Below are 22,187 nucleotides of genomic sequence, written 5' to 3' on the forward strand. Positions count from 1 at the left end.
TCTCTCTCTCTCTCCACATATATCTTACTTAACCTCAGCAGGAAGCCATATTGAATTAGAGATTCTCCCACCAGCACCTTTAGCAGTATTATTTGGTGCTGCCAGGGTATTCCTACATTTGGAATAAGCCATACCTTAAGACTGAAGAATCTGTGTTCAAAAAGACAGACAAAAATCAGAAGAGGAAGAACAGAATTAAATATAAATCAGGGTAAGAACCAGCTACATGGAGCAGTAAGAGATTTTTTTAATTTATGACTATATTCAGAAACTTGCAAGTACTTGAAAAACAGTATTAATGAGTCATCTAACAGAAAAGGTGGCAAACCTTTCAGGAGACCTGAAAATGAAGCATAAGATGTGTTCTATACTCACAAAATGAGTGCTATTATCCTATATTTACTCCAACCCCTCTGCCTTTCACTTCTAGCCACTGGCCTTTCTCTGTCTTCCTCCCAGACTAAACAAACCTTTAATAACAAGTATTTTCTCCCATAATGGTCCCTCTCCAAGTATAAGTAGACATTTCTAACCCTTCAGTAATTTCTAGATTTTCTTTATATCTCTTTTACACCTTTTCTTAATGTAAATCTCTAAATTATAAAAAAAAATCAGAGTCGATTTTCCTTCCCCTTTCCTACTCATTATTTATTCCTACTTCAAGAATTCAGAGTCAAGAGGACTTTTTAATACTGATTTTAAGAATGCTCCAGTTCTTGATCAATCATCTGTAGAGGAAGGCACAGCAGTAATTCTTAGATTTTGCAGAACAAGAATACCTCAAAACCAACTTTATATTACTTAATAAAAACATTTTCTTGTCAATAGGGCTAAAAGTGCTCAAAAATAATGACTTGTTAATGCCTAGTCACTGATATGAAGTAATCTGGTTAAAGCTACATCACCTTGGAAAAAGAGGGGACGTAAAAGAATGAAAACACTTAGTATTTAGTTGCAAAAATATTTAGAAATATGACAGAAAAAGTGAGAACTTTTTATCAACTGACTGTGGGCAGAATTTTGGTAGCCAAGGCAGTTTCTCTGAAAGGAGGTGAGGGGCTGCCCTGTGTTGGGCACTGCAGACCCATTGCAGGACACAGCTGAGCCTGTGAGCCAAGCTGGTGGCACCTCTGGGAACCTCTGGTGGTACAATATTTAGGAATGGGCAAAGTGCTGCTCAGCAGTGTGAGGGGAAGGGTGCTGGCACCAAGGTCAGAGGAGAGCAGAGACTCCCTGGCAGCCTGTGGAACAGACCATGCTGGAGCAGAGACCCACGCTGCAGCCTGAGGACCCACACTGGAGCAGGAAAAGTGTGAGAAGGAAGGAGTGGCAGTGAGGAACTGCTACAGACTGACCACAAATGCTCCCTACCCCAACCCTCGGGGCCACTGGGAGCAGGGGAGAGGGAGAAGAATTGGGAAAGGAGTTAAGTTGAGCCTTTGACTTCAAGGGGAGTGGGAGAAAGGTGTTCTAGGTTTTGTCTTGATTTCTCACAATCCAACTCTATTTCACCTGGCAATAAATTAATTTTTTCCCACGTCAAGTCTATTTTCTCTGCACCACCAATGGATTACTTGATCTCCATATCTTCACCTCAGCCCATGAGCTTTTTCATCTTATTTTCTCAGCCAGTTGTGCTGAGAATAAGAAGCGAAAGAATGGCTGGGCAAGGACCTGGGCAAGGAACTGGCAGCCAACATCAGTACACCCACTGAAGAATTATGAAGTATGAAAATAAATGGTTTGTATCTAGGAGAAGGTCTGGGGAAGAAGCTTTTGGTGATATCCCCTTCAAACTACAAGCAATTATCAACATCTACAATTGCTGCTGTTGGTTACAACAGTACAAATACCAGATTTCAAGTAAAACTCTCCTAGCAACAAAATAGTCTGCAGATCTATCTCTATAAGAAATAAATATAAAAAATTTATTTACTTATTGGTATAACCTAACAAACTGGCTGAATTTCCTACACCAAGTAATGATATTTTTAATATAAAGTTACTCCCTCAGTTATTTAGGTGCTTTTGAAAAATATTATTCACATTTTTTTCTTTTTTTACTACTTTATAACATCCTAAATATGTTATTGTTATCCCTTTTAAGTGGAAGAACATACTGGTTGACTTCACTTAAAATGCTGAAGCCCTTTAATGACCACAAAGGTTCAAAGAGATTACAGATAAAAATTACAATTCTATAAAACACAGCTAAAATGAGCATATATAAAAGGGACACACAAGCAAAGAAAAGAGGTTGTTAGACCATAAATGTCTTAATTTAAAGTTAGAGAACAATTACTCCCTACACAGTCTTCAAATAGTATCAGAAGCCTAAACGAACTAATGATCTTTCTAAGCCTGGTTTTCTTTAACTAGAAGTGTTTGGAAGAATCACTTCTATTTCAGTTTTACTTGATCAGGAAGATACAAGCCATCACTTATATCTGATGAATAAGATGTTTCTCTCAGAATACTTTCTTACAGTCAATTAAAACTGACATCACCCTGGCACTGTTTGAGATTAGGATTAAAGTTCATGAGTAAATACACACCATTTAATACAGCACAGAACTGCAGAGCAGCTGAGGTTGGAAGGCACCTCTGGAGGTCATCTGGTCCAACACTTGGCTCAAGCAGATCCACTGGAACCAGCTGCAAAGGATCATGACCAGACAGTTTTTGAATATGTGTCTCCAAGGAGGGAGACTCCACAACCTCTCTGGGCTTCCTGTGCCAGTGGTCTGCCACTCTCACAATAAGAGAGCATTCCTGATGTTCAGAGAGACACCCACATTTGCAACCACTCTGGTATCCTGAGCCACAAAGCCCTGTTAGAACAGTTGAATTTGGGTGAAGGTGCAAGTCATTTATTAATTTGGAAATTGTTAAGAGAAATAAAATGTTTTTCAAAGTTATACTTCTTAAAATTCTACACAGTTTTCTTACAATGTACTCTCTCCTTTCTTAAGCAGATCCACCAGTCATGCTGACACAGTTGTTTGAAGACACTATGAGATTGGGACTGGAACTGAAACACTGTTCTGGTTCTGACTAGATCAGGGTTAACTTTTGCAGCAGCCACAAGGAAGCACCATTAGGACCTAGAGGTTATTCTATACCACCTTATGTCATCTTCTGGGGACTGGGGAAGGGATCCCTTATGGGTGCCAGGGGCAGAGGTCAGGTACTGTCAGGGAGTTTCTGTGGGAGTTGAGCAATCACATGTGAATCATTCACCTTTTCCTGTAAACTCTGTCATTACTATTATTGCTGTTCACCTTCTTATCTCACTGCTGTTTTCCAGTAAATTGTTCCTATCTCAACCCATGATCTTTATCTTTACTGTGCCTCCAATTCTCCTCTGCAGCCCATCACAGGGAGAGGGGGAGTGATCAAGCAGCAGCACATGGTTTGAAGCATTTCACTGAGAATCCTAAATTGGGAAACAGCATTCCAAACCCACAACACTGTTCTGTGATGTCCTCTCCAGTAACAGTCTCTTTAAATGATACTAAGAGCCCTTCTTGGCAGTGAAGCTGCTGTGCCCTCACAGCATCTAACTGAGGCACAGTTCATGGTAATATCTGAACTTGTGTAAGAGAAAGAAATACAACTAGATGTCTTAATCTAGTTAATGTCTTAATCTTCAGCACTAAGGTACAAGTTTTCAAGAAACAGGATTGAACACCAGAAAAAATGATACCCTAAATTTCTGATTCTTTGCAAAGACCAGCATATCTTAAGAACTTTACGGATCTGGTAAAATAACTGGGATGGCATTAAATACAGTGTATGATACTTTCCATTTACACATAAGCTGGAAACTCATCAGCTGCAAGTGATATAGAACCAAGTTTACTAGTAGAAGGGTCACTATAAACTTCCACCGTCATTCAGAGATCAAAACCACAAAAGATACAAATGGATGAAATAAAGTCCTTCCAGAGACACAGAATCTCACTGGAGAAAATGGAATATCTTTTTAGGCCAGGTGTCAGTGTGATTTTCAGCATGCTAAAAGGACCTGGAGGGCTCAGAGAGGAAAAGAAAATCTTAATCCGTTCTGATAAGGACCTTGTTCCACAGCAAGTTCTCTCTAGCATTATCATAAAAATGTGTTAACCAGCTGCTCGCAATGCATCAACTCATAAACTGTTTTCTTTTTAAAAGAAGGAGCTAAAGCCAAAGGAGTAAAGGATCTTTCTCTAGCAATACACACCTGAAAAAAGCCACGTTTGTTTTCACACTTCATGTTCTACCAGGCTTTGAGTTTAGACTTAGGACAAAGCTTTCTTTAACCTATAGCTGTTAACATGTTTGGTCATGCACATGCATGAATGTTTCAAATACCCATCTATACTACCATAAAGCAATCCAAGTATTCCTCCTACGAAGCAGATAGTTTTTAAAAACATGAAAAATTATCTGAATTCCAAGATATTTTCATGGCTTTTGAAATTAAATTGTTCCATCATATTTACACAATGATAATTCTTTTTTTGTCATTACAGCAAACCATGAGGGGGAAAGGTTACTTCTCGCCACATTCTCAAAATCAAATCTACTTTTGCATCACGCATGCCAGAGGAAAAATGTCACAATTAAATGGTTCATAAGTATAACACTAAAATTACTATTTAAGTCAATGTAATTGAACAGAAATTAAAATGTAGTTTTTAATTGCATATTACAACTTAAATGGTAACACTTAGCAGAAAGCGTTAACTCATTTATTTTTTAATTGTTAGCTGCTTCAAGGCAATTGTTTTAATGCAGAAAAAAGTGAGAAGCTCTTCACTAAATTTGATTGTAGGACACTCAGGCATGTAGATCAAATAAAATATAGGTTGAATAGGTAATTAGGTTTGGCCTGTGATACATTAATGTGGAGACAAATTCCGAAAGAAAGCAAATGAATATTTTTCATTTCATTCTCTCTCAAACATCACTCTACTTGGATTCTTAAATGCAGTTTGAAAAGTATTTCTGTTAGATAGAAAACATGAAATTGAAAATCTTCTATAGTACACAGGTCAATGAATTCTTCAGGAGAATTTTGTAAATTTCATAAACTTCAATAAGTCCATAGGGTAGAAAGTCTCAACAGATTGCATGTGGCAGCTTATTTCATAATTACCTGACACATTAAAAATCTTTAGCCATGCTAAATTCACTGGAGAAGACAAGCCCAAGGGCATGCAGATACATTAAAGCATATGATTCGGCCTTACTAATAAGGAGTGTTTTTCCTTGCAAGGTTATTATGAAATTATTGACATGAAAGTGTCAAATATTTTACAGCATCAGGCTGTATACTCTTCTTCTTCTATTGACTTCAGCACAACATGGCATGTTATGGGTATTCTAAAAACATTAACATATGGTATTTAAGTACCATTCAATACACTAAACCATCCTGTGATAGTGTCATAATGAACAAGATACTATTACACAGCTAATCCTGCTGACTGCTCTGCAGTGCTGTCCTCTCTTCCCTCTTCTACCCTTTGTCCAGATTCTCTGTCAGGCTTCTTGGCATAATTTATCATAAGATAAAGATCTTACCTCGATAACATTGGTTCTCCTGCCTTCATTGATCTTAAATAGCTTTTCCAAAATCAGGGGGCTTTTTGTGTCCCTTGACTTCCTTCAAATATAGTTCTAACTGTCTCCCTCTGAAGTATTTCACCACCACAGATAATGTCTAAATAATGTTCCTCCTTTCACATCAAATGCAACTAAATTCTTTTACTAGCAATGCTCCTATGACCTAAACCAGCCTGAGTATTCTGATCTCTTAATTTTTAACTCAAATGCAGGAGGTACTTTGCATCCCAAAAATGTGTAGACATACTGTGGAATCCAGTATTATATAAGTATGATTCAGGTCTATCAGTACACTAAAACCCAAAGGAAAAACTCAGCACTCTTCTACAAAGGGACAAGATGTCCAAAGACCATAACATTCTGCTACAAAGAATACCAAAATGTAGAGATTTGCTTTCAACATACAAGTTCACTTTGGTAGAGAACAAAAAGAGAATGGTATCTAGCTCACAACCTAACCGATGTTCTGACATGGCTCAAGGCAAGTGTGAATTTTGGCTATGAAGTAGAAAAAAAGAAAAGGGGGGGGGGGGAAATCTATTGTCCCAGCAGAATATGACTGAAAGAATCAGAAACATTATATGCATTTAGGACCCTAAATGGGCTACCTGGAAAATGTCATGAACATGGTCCATACTAAACCTCAGTACTGTTTTCCAACAGTCTAAGTTGCCAAGTAATAATGAAGGGAGTGTCTGTCTGTGGGGGGGAAATCTGAGAAGTTTTCACGTATTCATAAAACACAGATCTGTGATGACAACCTCAAGCAGAGCACTGCCAAAAACGTCCCAAAATTCAAAACTGTTAATTATAATGAAATAATATACATGTAATTGAAAATAAGGGAAACACTAGTAAAACTAGTTAAAACCATATAAACATTGAACCTGCCTGTCAAATTCTCCAATATAACCACAAAGTTTGGGCTAATTAAAAATCAAAGGTAGCCTTTTTTTCACATGCACAGATTTTCCTTCCCATAATTTGTGGCCATTTGAAAATGTACTATTAATGTCAATCTCATTCTTCCCGTGCTCACTTTCTCATTACCAGGCAAGTTTTCTGACCAAGGACAATTAAAAAAAAACAACCAAAGCACCCAAGGCAGTGATATACTGCAGTTACTGGTATATATCCAGCCATTGAGACCAGTATCATTAAAAAAACCTGAAACGCACTCATACGCAGGAAGTTACAAACCGAGATCCTCTATTGATACATTTCCTTTCTAGACCTATTCCAATCCAGACTTCCAATGTGAATTACAAATACCATCAAGTAAATAGTAAAAATTGAAGTACTGTTTTCCATGCTCATGTTTGTATGTTTCTTTAAAAAAAAAAAAAAACCAAAAAACCCCCAACCTCTCAAAAAAACCCAAAAAACCACAAACACACACACACATGCACACACATAAAACCAACAAAAACAAACAAAACCCCACAAAACAAACCAGGAATGCGGAACACACTTTAGGATTAAAAAGAACGTGACTAGGAGAACTTTGGACAGTCAGAATGCTGATATTCCCTAAAGACATCTGTGTAAAAAAAATCTGATGCTATACAACACATCAGGTAGCACATGGTAAATGCATGCTTACTTTGAGAAAGTCTGGGGGCTGCAAAAAACCACGAGCTTTGCACAGTACTCAACTGCAAATGATGCAAGAACATCCACTCCTTCATAATTTGCATCTTGAGTCACTGTATTAAAAAAATTCTGTATCTTGGAAATTATAGAAAGTGCCATCACTAATATGATAAACTAACCTCACTACAACATACCTTTCCTCAGCTTTAAGAGTGCTCTCCTCTTTTGCAGGTTTGGGTAAGTAATATATTTTCCAGTAGCATTTTATGAGAATGGTTAAGGACACAACTCCTATTCCTTTAAATGGAATGCAACTGGATGCTCAAGTGTGCTGAACTGAGAGTTTGGACTAAAGGTGATCTTGTCAAGACTGCATCCTGCCTGACAAAACCCATACAGAAAAGGGCCAATTAACTGGATTGAGATGCTCTAAAAAGTCTGAAGTAACAAAATGCTTACGTCAGAAGTATTGAACTATTCCTTAGCAAGGCAGGATTACACATTTATCTTTACTATGACAATAAAGCCAAACACTGTTCAGTTTCTTTTTAGTAATTGGAGTTTACCATAGATTATAGTTTCTCAGTAATTTCTATAAATAAATTGGACCAAACCTCACTATAGTCATGGGCCCAGGAAGAAAAGGAAAGGAAAGGAGCAGCACTATGCACTGTAAAGAAAGTAAGATGCTGAATCTAACCAGATTTTAATTGGTCTGTCTGGAAAATATGATATAGAAATATCACTATGGATTTAAGCTTATAAATTAAAACTGAATTTATTTGAAGCTAACTTCCTTCTCCAACTTAAAGATAGCTAAAAATCATACAAAGAAAAGTAAGTAAGTATTTTGCAACAGTTTGCATTTTTCAAATTCATGTTAAAAAGCTAAAAAGAACAGCAGTGAATTGAACTAGAGAAGTCAATGCTATAAACTGCAAATTCTTTCTGATCCCTAAGTTGTGGATCCTGTGAAAATCTCATTTCAAGGATATTTAACATCCTTGCCTCTCATTCGTTACCAAAATTTTGACAACACAGGGATTGTTGAATTGATCTCTCCCTTCTCTTGGATGGGAAGGCAAGTGGGGCAAGGTCACAGTGATTAACCAGCTTTCACATCTTCTTCCAACTCCTACCTCTGATACGTGCAATGACTCCCTTCCACTTCTTTACTCTTGCTTTCATAGTTGAGACAGGAGTGACTTTGTCTCGGTGAGTGACGCATCTCTACCTAGGAAAACTAGGATTTCCACCACCCCCTGACTCCAACTGGGCTAAATCACGTCAGATGTTTTTCTACATCTCTCCCAGGCTGAGAGGAAAACAAAACCAGTGCAACAAAAACTATTAATTACAAAAACACCGCACAATTTCTTGCAAATTTATGTAAAACGGATATGACCTCCAGGACAGAAGAGACACTGACTATGACAGAAGTCAGATCTTCAAGGATTGACTGGGAAAGATAAATTTCCAGTTTTTCCTCACAGGAATGAGGTTTCTCTTCTGTCAACTACCATGTTGTTCTGTAATAGACAACTACCATATCAATCTCAGAAATGCAAGAGGACTCAAGACCTGAGGTAGATTAACAACTCCAACCAGAGCTATAAAAGTCAATGTAAAAAGCTATACAGACCTAATCTGGACCCAGGCAGGTGCCTGAACTGAGATTACAGTACTGCCCAGTGCAGATACAGAGTTGCATTTTAAAAACACTGTGTGTTTGTCCCCACAGATTAATACTTTGCACAATTAACTGGAGCTCTTAGGTAGTTTTCAACTGACAGACTCAAAAACTGAGGACTACATAGTGAAAGTACATGTGTGAAATTAGTCAGATTGAATTATGGCAGCAAGTCACATCAATCATTTCCTCTGGAACACAGATTCAGTTGGAAAACTACTGAAAGCTAAAATTTGACACCACAACATCCATAGCATGGTGCTGAAATCAGTGTATTACTCTTCTTGTCCGTACAAGACAAGAACCCATGCTACTATATTTAATTAAAAGGAAAGTTTAAAAACTCAATCAAAATCAGGAAATATCCGGCAAATGTCAACCGTATTGCCTTAATTCAACACATATGCATGGTTGATTTATGTTTTTAACCATTGCCTAAGTGTTTATATAACATATTGTGACTATTTTTAGGAAATATCCTTAGGGAATTATATATTTTGGCTCTTTGTTTCCTTTGCAATCTAGACTGAATTTTGGTTTGTGCTGTGAAACATACCATTTCCAAATCCCTTTCTTTTTCTGGCTGTCATAGCAAATAATTTCCCTATATCATTAAGATAAATGTTAATATTATCTTTAAATATTCATAGCATTACTTTTTTGCTTGCAGTTCTAGCTGGACTGAGCATAGTATATTTGAAAGCAGGATATTATTGAATTACCTATATTCTAAAAACACACTGTTACTTTCTCTAAGTACAAGAATAAACAAAGAAATAAAGTTTCCTATGCTTTGTTAACCTAACTGAAGGTCACAGAGAGAAAGGCAAAAAAGAAAATACATAAATTACACATACTTACATAGCCGTTACGTAGTTCGCATTTATTCACAGTCTTTACAGATTCATGACCTATTTCAGGCAAAACTAACTCTTGGTTTAATGATTACTATTTGTGGCATTTGTCTCAGTCATAAAAGCAATTTTCTCTGAATCCAATGCTAGGAGAAATTAATTACTTCATTATGTGTTTACAAATACCATTTGTTCTTTGATGTCTATTTGCCATAAGATTGAAATCACCAACTTGAGATGCTAGTTAAAGAATATAACATCATCCTATCATTTTATTCTTCCTTAAGAAAACCTGAAGACTAAAGGGCCTTGCATGTTTAATACTGCAGATTAAATTAGATTCCTGACCCTAATGATTTGATATTCACAGCTCAAAAGCAGACAAGCCTTATTCTAGATTTAAATATGTGGGTCATCCTCTCCAAGGAAAACTCAGTAATTAAAAATAATATTTTTTTTAGAATCACATTTATTCTCTCCTTAAAGCTATTCAAGTCCAAAGTAAAGTATTAGATGCTTAAATACTCAAGATAGAAGCCTGAAAAGAAGGTTAGTGTCTGCATTTAAGGAAAGATGACCCCAAAAGTACATCAAAGTAAATTTATTGTTTCTAAACAAAATAAAAACTACACCAACTAGATAGAAATATGCTAAATACACTAATTTCCTAGATATAGACTGCTCTGGTTCAACAGTCACATAAAGAAACAAACAAATAAACCAGAAAACCAATAAAAACTTTGCTGTCAGTTACAAGGCTTGAAAAATTGAAAAACTTTTTCTGGTTTTCCTCTGTTTATTAGGCTGACAGAGTAGGTGGGTAGCAAAGATGAAAAGAGGAATATAATCACTAATAAGTAATTACATAAACATTTTAGAATAATCAAGGTACCAAACTATGTTATTGGTATATCCTGTACTCTACATCACCAACACAATGTGTAACAAAAGGATGCCTTCTCTACACCATCCCTGGTTGAAGGAAGGTCATGGAGCAGATCCTCTTGAGTGCCATCACACAGCACGTGCAGGACAACCAGGGGATCAGGCCCAGCCAGCACAGGTTTGTGAAAGGCAGGTCCTGCTTCACTGACCTCATCTTTTCTTTGATAAGAGGACCCATTTAGTGGACGAGTGAAAGGCTCTGGATGTGCCTACCTGGGCTTCAGGAAAGCCTTTGACACCATTTCCCACAGCATCTCCTGCAGAAACTGGCTGCTCACGGCTTGGCCGGCTGCTCTGTTGGATGGGTAGAAAACTGTTGGGATGGCCGAGCCCAGAGGGTGCTGGTGAATGGAATGGCATCCAGTGGTGTTCCCCAGGGCTCAGTGCTGGCTCAGCTCTGTTTAATATCCTTACCCAGGATGCACATGAGGGGATCCAGGGCCCCCTCAGTCAGGTTGCAGACACACTGAGTTGGGTGGGAGTGCTGATCTGCTGGAGGACAGCAAGGCTCTGCAGAGGGATCTGCACAGGCTGCATTGATGGGGAGAGGCCAGAGGTCTGAGGTTCAACAAGGCCAAGTGCCTGTGCCTGGTCCTGCCCTGGGCTCACAACAACCCCTGCAGTGCCACAGCCTGGGCCAGAGCGGCTGGAAAGATCTTGCAAGTTGGAAAAGGCCTCGGGGGTGCTGCTGAACAGCAGCTGAACAGGAGCCAGCGAGGGCCCAGCTGGCCAAGAAGGCAATGGCATCCAATGGCCAGCATCAGCAACAGTGTGGCCAGCAGGAGCAGGGCAGTGACCATCCCCTGTACTGGGCACTGCTGAGGCCACACCTCGAGTTCTGGGTTCAGTTCTGGGCCCCTCGATTCAGGAAGGACATTGAGGTGCTGGAGAGAGTCCAGAGAAGGGCAGTGGAGCTGGGGAAGGGTCTGGAGCACAGGTGTGATCAGGAGCAGCTGAGGGAGATGGGAGTGTTTAGCCTGGAGAAAAGGAGGCTCAGGGTAGATCAGATAACAAGCACTAGGACAAGAGAAAACAGCCTCAAATTGCACCAGAGGAGTTTTAGATTGGATACTAGGAAAAAAATCTTCTCTAAAAGAGTGGTGAAGTATCGGAACAGGCTACCCAGGTAAGCAGTGGAATCACTGTTCTTGAAAGTTTTCGAAAGACTCAGGATTGTGTCACTTAGACATGATTTAGTGGTGAACATGGTGATGCTGAGTTGGACTCAGTCTTGAGAGGTCTTTTCAAACCTAAATGATTCTATCATTCCAACTTATCACTAACTTTCATCACTAGAATTTTGTTACAGAGAAGAAAAATATACACATTGTTCCATACCTGAGGTCCACTACCTCAGACAGGAGCCAAAGAAAAAAGGTAAACTTAAACAATTATTTTTAAAAGCATGTGTATAATTTTTCATTACTAGTAATAGCTCTAATATAAATATGGCAACTGCAGGAGTAACCTATGCAACACAACACAACAACAACATGAACTATAGTTTTTTTAACATGCAAATTATTCTGCTCAGGCTGAGTCTGCAGTATTTGCAGTGACACTAAGCATAAAAAACCACAGTAAAGTCTGACCTCTTAACACTTTCAGTAACACTCTAAGGCAGACTTTTTTTTTTAATGAAGCATCTTTTCAGTAACACTACATTTTTAAGAGTTTGATAATAGAACACTGAGATTTTCACCTCAGGGTTACTTAATTCAATATGGCCCAGATCAATAGTGACTCAAAGTCATCACCATTTGATGAGAATTTGGAGCTCAGGTTAAAATGTATTATGAACTTAGAGTAGCTCCAATGAATAGCCTCATAACTGACACTAACATATATGGCTGCTGGCAGTCTCAATACAGAGCCTTGAACTCACTGGGAACACAGAGAGATTTTCTTTCTGGATCTACAGCAGTCCTTCTGAGTCAGGATTAAGGCCCAGTAGCTCGCACAGTGAGGAATCTCAGACTGCTCACTGCTTATTTGTACCTTTCTAAAGAATAAAAGAGCATTAGAATCCAGACACATTTTTCAAATAGCATATTTGCTTCATTGCTTAGAAAGATTAGAAAAATAAATTATTCCAAAACTAGATGACCTCAGGCTGCACACCAGAACAGAATAACCTTTCCCCTCAAAGACCAATTTATTAAAACATCTGGTTTACACAACACCTTAATCCTGCTAAGATACAAACTGCTTGCTTAAGAAATTAACATTTTTTAAAAGCCTGGAAACTGTATTCAGGTAATCCGTCATATGACATCTGATTAGAACAAGCACCACATTATTTGCTACTAAAGAAAAAGCATACTCAAATTTCAAAGCAGCACAGATGTGGGAAGATCCAAGGCAGAAGAGAGCAGGTGGCAGGCTAGCTGGCAATTACAAAATGTACAAGGTTATAAAATGATGAAGACTTAATTGTCAAATCTATACATTTTAAGCTAATAAAGTAGTAACTTAGCATTTGTATAGCATTTTGCCTTTTGATGTTAGAAAGCAGAGAGCTCTCGTCTGTACATTTAAAGTTATATCGCTGTTCCACAGCCAGCTTTCAAATAAAACCTTCATGATTAAAAAGCTCAGTCAGTTATCAATATCCTATATCTGAAACACAGTGCTTTGATGGCCCAGGCTGAGAAAAACAAAAGCACAAAATGCATTTTAACCAGAAGGCAGCTCAGCACTAGAATGATCAGTGCTCCACAGTTCAATAATTAAGAAAAAACAGTAACTACCATGTTTCCAGCATCTACAATGAACTCTGTAAAAACAAAGCTTATGTATACTTACGTATACTTATGTATACTTTTATTTCACAATATTTTTAATAATTCTATTTTAAAGGTTAACAGTATATCAAATACAAGTGATGAATGCTAGGTTTCCCATGCTCTGCGCACAAAATAGTTTTACCAGTCCTGCTTTAGTAAAACCAAGCCAGGTGCTCCCGCAATATCAAAAACACCCAAATGCCAAGAAGTGCCGCAGGATAACATGAAAAAAAAAATAATGAGAAACATCATTTTGTGTCCATACATCTGGTCCAGCTGGAAGGGATCAGGCACTGTCTTTCTCCACCTTTATCTCCTCTTTACAGAGCAAGCAAATATCAAAAGGTCAAAAGTATTCACCAGTCATTGAGACAGAACTTGGAACTCTATCTTCATAGATTAATGAGTCAAATAATGATATGAAATGGAGATTCCAGTAGAGATGATGAGGACTCTGTAAACCAAAAGGAATTATAATCCTGGTCCCACTGAAGATGATAAATCTCCCAATGATTTCTTAAGGGCCAAGATTTTCACGGAACAACAATATTCTTCGCATAAGCAATGAACTCTCATGAAAACAACATGTGTTACGAATCACATAAAATCAAATCAGAACAAAGAGTATGAGGGAAATCCCACTGAGAGAAATGATTCATCAATAGCATGATTCCAAAAACAGTGAATACACGTATTCTTGCATGAATGCTTGCACAAATGACTGAACAAGATCAGATGTAATAAAATATGTCCTCTAATAAGTTCCTTTTCTTTCTTCCAGCTCCACATAATAGGTTGCTCAACAGGGAAGTAAAGGGTTAAATTGCTACTAACTAATACAATAGTGGCTACAAAATACTACATCTCAAAGGAAGTCCATTCCCTCTAAATTTCCCTTAATTACTAGTAAGCATACACAGAACAAGTTTTCCAGTCACCTTTTAATGAGATACAGGAAAAAAAGAATAAAAAAATCAGAAGCTTGAGCTAAGTAAATGAAAATCTCAACAACAACCTCTAAGATCTTGCAGATCATCTCCTTTTCGGAAACAGAGCACATTCAGTGATAAAACGAAACAAAACAAAACAATCTTTGAAATAAACTTTTTCTTTGCTTGTCTTGCTTTGAAGAGTTTTGATGTTCAGCATGAGAAGCTTTTAGCAATTCCTCCCATGTTCTTAGTCACATGCTGTTTGCACTATATGAATATGCAATTTAGTCCTAGGTAAGTATATGATTTCCTATATAGCAAAAAAACCCTCTCTAGAGTCCCATATTTCATTTCCATGCTCTCATATACAACTGAGTCAGCTCACACTATTTCCAACAGTTCGAGTTCAACAACAGGATAGATTGAAAGGTTTCATAAATGATACAGGTAACATGCTCTGGGTATGTGCCTCCACCTACATGTGTTTCCAAATCTGAATTTAATCATTCTGGCTGCAAAGCAAATTGAGTATTTCTTTCTCTCTGAATTTATGGTAAGTAGTAAGTCATAATATATTATTATAATTTTCCCTAAAACAAAACTGGAATGGACTGGAAAAATATTGTATCCCATTTTTTCCACACAGCCTCCCTTTTCTGTGGTGTAAAATTCCAACTATTTAACCTTCCCTCATAAATATGATTTTCTAAATTTACTTTTACTGTTGACCTAGTCTTTCTGTTAAACATTCTTATTTATTATTTTGAAAAGTACAAAAATAAAAACTATACTAAAAAGGTACTAAAGGTGGATGGATCTGCTACACAGAACTACAGAAAAATTAACTCTCCATTCTGTAATACTGATTATCTATCTCCCAATAGCTTGCTTTCTTTTATTATTTTGTTTAATTTTCAGTTCTAACTAAAGAGTAACAACATGGCAAGACTAGATCCTTACGGACATAAGCTCAGTGCATTCTCAAACAGAATAACAGAAGAATAACATTACAATGATATAAGCATGTTTTCATCCAGCTATGTAACCTTATGGAAGAAAAAAGGGAAAACTTTCCTCTTTCTCCTTCCCTTGGTAGATCATCTTACAGTGCCTAAGAAGGAAGACGTTTTCTTCTCTACAGCCTGTTCTTTATCTACTTCAATACTTAAATCCTATGGAAGCAGTAATCAAAAAGAATAAATCACAAGGAAAAAAAGAATTCAAAGTATTCAAAAAGAATAAATCAACCTACAAATGGAATATAATCTAATCTTTCTATCAAATTAGGCACTTTGCACAGTGCAGCATTTCCAAAGCACTAGTTCATGGATTATAGGCCCCTCTAAACTACAAATATTAACAGTGCAAAGCAGTTGATGACAAATATTATATTACTGTAATTATCTACACTTGGGATGCCAATAGCAGGGAAAGCAACTCCACTTCTTACTCATGGAAGGATGACAAAGTAATGTATTACTTTATCAAGCTACTTTGATGTGGGCTGGTACACAGTCCACATCCCTGAGCTACCACAGAAGACAAGGGAAAAAAGAAGCTAACAGGTTTCTTTGTGAGTGAAGAATGACAATCCCAAGAAAAGGTCTGATGGTAAAATGATTTATGACAGTAACTTTTTCCTAAAACAAGCAGAACTGAGAGGTGGACGTTACATGCCACTTGGTTTCACGTCCATGCAAGAGCCAGAAGAGGGATGCTGACCCAGTTCACATCCATGACGTGATAAAAAATATGTATTTCTAAAATGGAAAATGTGTCAGATGACAGTTAGGAACAATTGACTTGTGGTACAACCATTTTCCCAGTGAGCTTATTGTAAATCATATGACACAGACCCTCTCCTATTAGATACAAATGGCTCCCCTAGAGCCAGTGACATATTCTCCATTTCTTCGTGCAGTTTATGAATCTGTTTCCCTCCACAACTGTATTAAATGTTGATGTTGCTGTGATAACGTATTAGCTGTCAAGCTAATCAGAGTTTGTTCAGGTCAAACACTTTACCCAGACAAACTGCCTGGTTGTCCCTAAAAGGTTAACCTCTTTTGTAACAGAATATGATTTTAAAAATATACTAATTTATCAAAGCAATGAGATACAATACTGAACATCCAGAAAGAAGTGTAGAAAATCAAGGTAGTTTTGTTGAGGACATCTGGAAGGATCGACCTACAACTAGTTCTCCTAGCAGTGTCTCTGAAGACACAGCTTCTCTATATTTTGTGAGGAGGTGTAAATTTATAGATGCAATAGGCCCAGTCTTGTTCCATTTCTTCATTTTCATGGAAACTCAAAGACAGACTCAATTTCTGTCAGAGGGAAAGATGAGTTAGGGGATCCAGATGATCAAGCATGCAACCAACTCTACTTCAAACACACCCTTCCAAGTAAGGCAGATTTTCAAGACAGCAGACTAATTTACAATATTTATTCTCAGTTCCAATGTGAAAATTATAGATTTTCAAGCTAGTATGATTTAGTAAAATTAACCAGAACACAATTATACTAACTGCAACTAAGAACCCTTATCTCTGAATAGAAAGAACCTTAACAATCGGCCTAAATTGAATTGTTAGAACTGTTCCATGCATCAGATAAAATGCACAAAGTATGTAATCAGTTCTATAATCAAAAGATAATACATCTGCATATTACAAAGACAAGGTTTCTTCTTTTTCCTTTGCTTTTCTTTTAACAGAGAAGAATCTATTCTCGCAAGCAAAATGTTATTAACTGCAATTAAGAGAAAGAACCAAGCCTCATACAACTTGACAGCATTCTGTTCTACTAATTTCTAGCGAACAAGAATAGTATTTATATTAGAAACCATAGAGAGCTTTCATATGGCTTAATCAACGACATCCTATTATAACAACATTTCCAGCATCATTACACAAATTACACTGAACATTAATATAATTTTTCTGTTATATCTCTGCCAGACAATTAATACTTTTCTACACTTTGATGGTATTATGAATATTGTGGTGGTATACACACAGTATTCTGTTTTCCTGAGAGGCAAGCAAATGAATGAACATTTAAAATATATAACAACATGGAAGATTTTGAACCTACCTTCTTTTTCTGGGTTCTGTTCCTGCCTCCCAACCAATCATCCATCTGTTCCTCAATCTCTTCAATTGAAGCTCCATGATCATAAGATGGTATATACGCACTTGATTCCAGAGCTGTATATACAGGGAATTCTAACTTTGGTTTCTTGACTTTAGGCTTCTTCTCTTCTATACAAAATTAAAAAAGAAGAAAAAGTAATGCTACTAGTACTGCAGGCATGTATAAATTCAGGAGCAGGTTTAGCTCCTCAGCTCTTAATCCTGTCTTAAAATTTCCACTGAGGAAGCACTTCAATTTCTTTGTTAAAAAGAGAATCAGAGTTTTGCATAATAATTTTATTTTTATTATAAGTAAATAGAAATGCATCCACTTAGCCCCTCTTCCATCTGAACTATGCCTGAAAGGGCCAGATGAGCTTTTGTTACTGTTACACCACTTGGCAAAGAAGATTAGTACAGGCAAAAGCACAGGAGCTGTTAAAAGATTCTGAAGTCCAGCTAGCTTCAGAGAGATCGGCAAAAGGTAGAAAGGTGAATTCTAGACAATTCTGCATTACTTTATGGTCAGCTATGCTAAGTAGAAGCTTCTGAGTCAACAGATGGCTTCTCTATTCTCAGATTTCTCCAACCACAAATAGCTCTGTTCTAGCACTTAACACATTTAGGAAGATTTAAATGTTGGACCTCATTTCTAACAATGATTACTCCTTTCTGCTCTCTCTGCCCTCCAAATGGCATTAAATGGGAACAGCAAACTCATGGGAAAGGAAGGAAGGATCACAATAACCTCAATCCCAGCGCCTAAAAATGCATCCACTGTATAAGATGATCTCAAAAGTAAGATTTTAAATGGACAACTGGCAGAACTTTAGGAAGGACAAGAAGATGAGGAGCAGAAAGAAGCTTGAACACTCAGACAGCATCCAGAAACCTCAGGTATGCCCAGTGGGACTCTTCTGTTTTTTCCTCTTGTTTTCAAAATACGCTGTATTCACAATGACTAAATGCTCCTAAACTGAAGGAGCTGATCTAATACTCCACTGCAACCAAGAGGGAAGTTCTACACTTAACTCCCCCTTTTCACTCTCCACTGCATGTCTCTGTGCTCCTCTCTCTTCTACTGTGCTTCGACAATCATGCAATCACTCAGCAAACTACTTCAATTTACTTAGCAAGTAGAAAACCATTCTTAATACTCAAATAGAAAAGAATCCAAGTAATTTTAAGATGGTGAGCAAGGAAAAGAAGAACCACACTTGTCTGATCAGCTAATCTGCCTTTGCAACCACGCCCTAATACTTTAAATGAGAAAAAACTGGTTTTCATGGAAACCTTTAAAAAAATCCTAAAGAGGACAGAGGACTATTCCCTAGAGCAGAATTTCTTTTCCTAAAAGTATATGTGCAGAAACAGCACAGTGAGAAGACTGCAGATTTGACAAACCCTAGGAACTGAGTATTTAAGAAAACAATAAAGAGGCAGAGAACTGTTTCAAGTCCAAAATGAACAGCAAAGTCATACAGATCATAAAAGTTAACAGGATGACTAATGAGCTTTTAAACTTTTCACTGTTCAGAGTTTCACTGTATGTTGTTCAGAGACCTGTTTTTGAAAAGAATCTGTCATATTTCAATAAATGAAATATTAAGTTAAAATTTGTATTTGGAATTTTTTTTAGCATCCCTCTGTAGGGACGTGTAGAAAATATAACGAAATGACAGATACTGCTCAAAATTAAGAGAAAATACAAAAGTGTAATACCAGATTTGTCTCACTATGCAGATATTAGTAAAGATAACACAGGTAAATTTTTTTTTTTTAATCTATTTCAAAAGGAAAATTTTATATTCAAATCACATATATTAACTATTATCTCATTTTAATTCCAAAAATGCCATGTATAACCGCTTCTAGAATCCCTTCAGATTTGCATGGATAAGTAACAAGAGCTTTACCAACTGTTTATTGCAAACACTGATACTGGCAAAAATATCCTCAGAAGTTAACTTCAATGACAATTTTCACCACCTTATTTCAATCCCTCAAAATAATCAAGCACACTGTGTGTGTTCACTTGGAATTACTCAACAGCTGGCTTTCCCTGTATCTTGCACCCCATCAGCTACTGCTTATTAATTTTCCCTCTCAAAATATGCAAGTAGTTAAAGCCTGAATGCTTTTAACCAACATTTAAAAATTAAGAGCACAGCCTAAAACAGGTCATCTAGGCTCTTGCTGTAGTTTTGGAAATAATTCTGTAACTATTTCCAGAGGACACTGTGCTCCACTTTAAAATGAGGTATCAAAGACAGTATCTAGACTTTCTTCAGGCAGTTAAGTGACAGAGGAAGACCTAACATAGATAAGACACCCTGCTGTTTGCTGACTATCAAAGGAATGAGAAATCCCACCTAGAGAAGATGGCTGTACAACCTCAAACAAGCACTCAACTAGAATTAAAAACCCCCTTATCTCTACTGTCTCCCATGCGTACACAAAAAGATGAAGGAGTTCAGCATATCTCTTGATACAATGACTGTCATATTGAATTAAAAAAGAAAATAAGTAGAATTGAAGTCACAGCACCTTTGACATGCGGCTCCCAATAACCCATCAAGAACAGTTTCACCCCAGAATTTTCAAAGCCGCTTTTTAGAACAGGAAAGCACATAACAGCAATTTAATGGTAACATCTTAAAGGATTTTAGACAGAGGAAGTTCCCAAGTTATGTTTAGCAGTATGAAGCCTCAACTTAAGGCAGCCAAGCACTGGTGCTCTTTCAGGTGAATATAGAGAAAGCAGAACATACCACCAGAACTATTTCAACCAAACAACAGAAGTCCACAAGACATACTCAGGAAGAAAACCCCTCTCTTTCGTGTTATCTTTTCACTATCAGCCATTGAACTGGCAGCCTAAAAGACACTTCCGACCTGACCAGGCACTTTGCCCTGAAGAGAATATGGATCAGGTTTTCCAAATACTAGATGATGCCTAAACAGCTGAATCCTGTATCTGCTAAGGCTTGACAAACTGCCAGGAAGTTGGTGCAGCTGCCTACCACCATGACCTAAAGTCAGGATGTGTTTGGTTGTGCTGACAGTAGTGACAACTGCAGCTGTGATTCAGAGTTTTGAAACACAAGTGTTCCTTTAATATTTGCTGTCATTTTCTAATGGTGCTGGTTTTAGGCCATCCACTATAACAGAACAGGCTTTAAAATGACATTTTTCTCCTCCAGTCTCAAATAATGTTTTAATATTGTTACTCGCAAACCTAGTTAAAATTTAGGAAAAACATACAGAAAAGATTTCCTGGATTCCTCTCAGTTCTGTGACAGTGAGCTCAGTGTCTGCTGGAGACCCAGTCAGACCACAGTGCCCTATGTGGGCACCAATATCCAGCAAACCTCCACTATAACCAGAGTTACTGGCACCCGTACAACTAAACCCAGGAGAGAGAAAACCATCTTGGTTAAACAGAGCCTGACTTCAACAGGGTAAGTTCAAAGCTTACTCTCATTACTATTTTCTGGGACGATTACGTGCTTTAATTGCCAAATTCTAGAATAGTGACTTTTTTAGTCTAATAAATAGAATTAAAAAAACAAATGGAATTTGATTTTTTTGTGTATATGGAATCCAAGATTGTAAGCACAATGGAAACTGTTTGATATCTACCAGTCCAATGTCAGCTGGTCAGTATTATACATGACCCGTAACTTTTAGAGAGTTCTAATCCTCTTTAGCAGAAGGAATTTTGTTTTATCATTTCCTGAATTCATACTGCAAAAATACTAATTTTCTAAAAGTATCTTCCACCTTGAGAACTACCAAGTTCTTAACCAGAAGAATAAAATCAACTGTGTATTTAACAACTTAAGAGTTAAAAAAAGAGAGAAGCAGCTATGTCCCCTATGTTTGAACAGCATACAAACACACCTATCACTGGGATGCACAGACTTTACAGATAACAATTAGCTAACTACCCTAAAGCACAAAATGTTATGTTTCTAAAGGCCTCCAATACTCTTCTTTTACTGGCTATACATTTCACTAGTTTATGGTGACATGATCTGTGTTTTGAAGTCTGATGAATTACTTGCACATAATCAGACACTTTTGATCTTCCTCATTAGTTCTTCCACCTTGTTAGTACATTCATTTTATCACTGGCAGAATTAACAGTATCTAGCTAATGGTTATTTGCTTTAAGATGCATCAAGCTTCAGATAAGGAATCAACTATGGATCAAGTGCTATGTAATAAAACAGTGATGCTTTTTCCATAACAAGTATCAGAGGTCCTGCATTTTAAAGTTTTCAGAAAAAAATTATATTGATTTTACATGTTAGCTGATCTAAACATAAAGAACTCAGGAAACTTTTCCACAAAAAAAGTGTAACTGCTTCACAGAGGAAGTAATAAAACCAAACCTAAGCACTGAAATTCTGCAAACAAATTTTGATACATCAAGTTGTAGCTTCCTCTCTCTGGAAGGCTTCTAAGTTTTAAGCATGAACAAGAATTCACAGAAAATACAGTCAAAAAAAGACAGCGATGTCTTGAAAATCAACGGGACAAACTGCCTGATGTCCATGCATTAGTAAGCAAGAAATATGACCACACAAAAAGGTAGACAGCAAACATATTTTTGGCAAATCAGTAAGATAGTGCAC

The 22,187-nt window shown here is 37.2% G+C and overlaps 1 protein-coding gene across 1 annotated transcript in view; it reads right to left on the minus strand.

Annotated features, from left to right (window-relative positions):
- DNAJC1 (DnaJ heat shock protein family (Hsp40) member C1) overlaps positions 1 to 22,187 on the minus strand; it is a 107,443-nt gene that overhangs the window by 24,638 nt on the left and 60,618 nt on the right. The window contains exon 8 of the mRNA XM_040074748.1: positions 17,510 to 17,676. Within this exon, the coding sequence (XP_039930682.1) occupies positions 17,510 to 17,676 (167 nt within the window). The remainder of the gene's footprint in view (positions 1 to 17,509; positions 17,677 to 22,187) is intronic.

The sequence above is a fragment of the Hirundo rustica genome, chromosome 1 (assembly GCF_015227805.2).
Source record: "Hirundo rustica isolate bHirRus1 chromosome 1, bHirRus1.pri.v3, whole genome shotgun sequence".
Classification (NCBI taxonomy): Eukaryota; Metazoa; Chordata; class Aves; order Passeriformes; family Hirundinidae; genus Hirundo; species Hirundo rustica.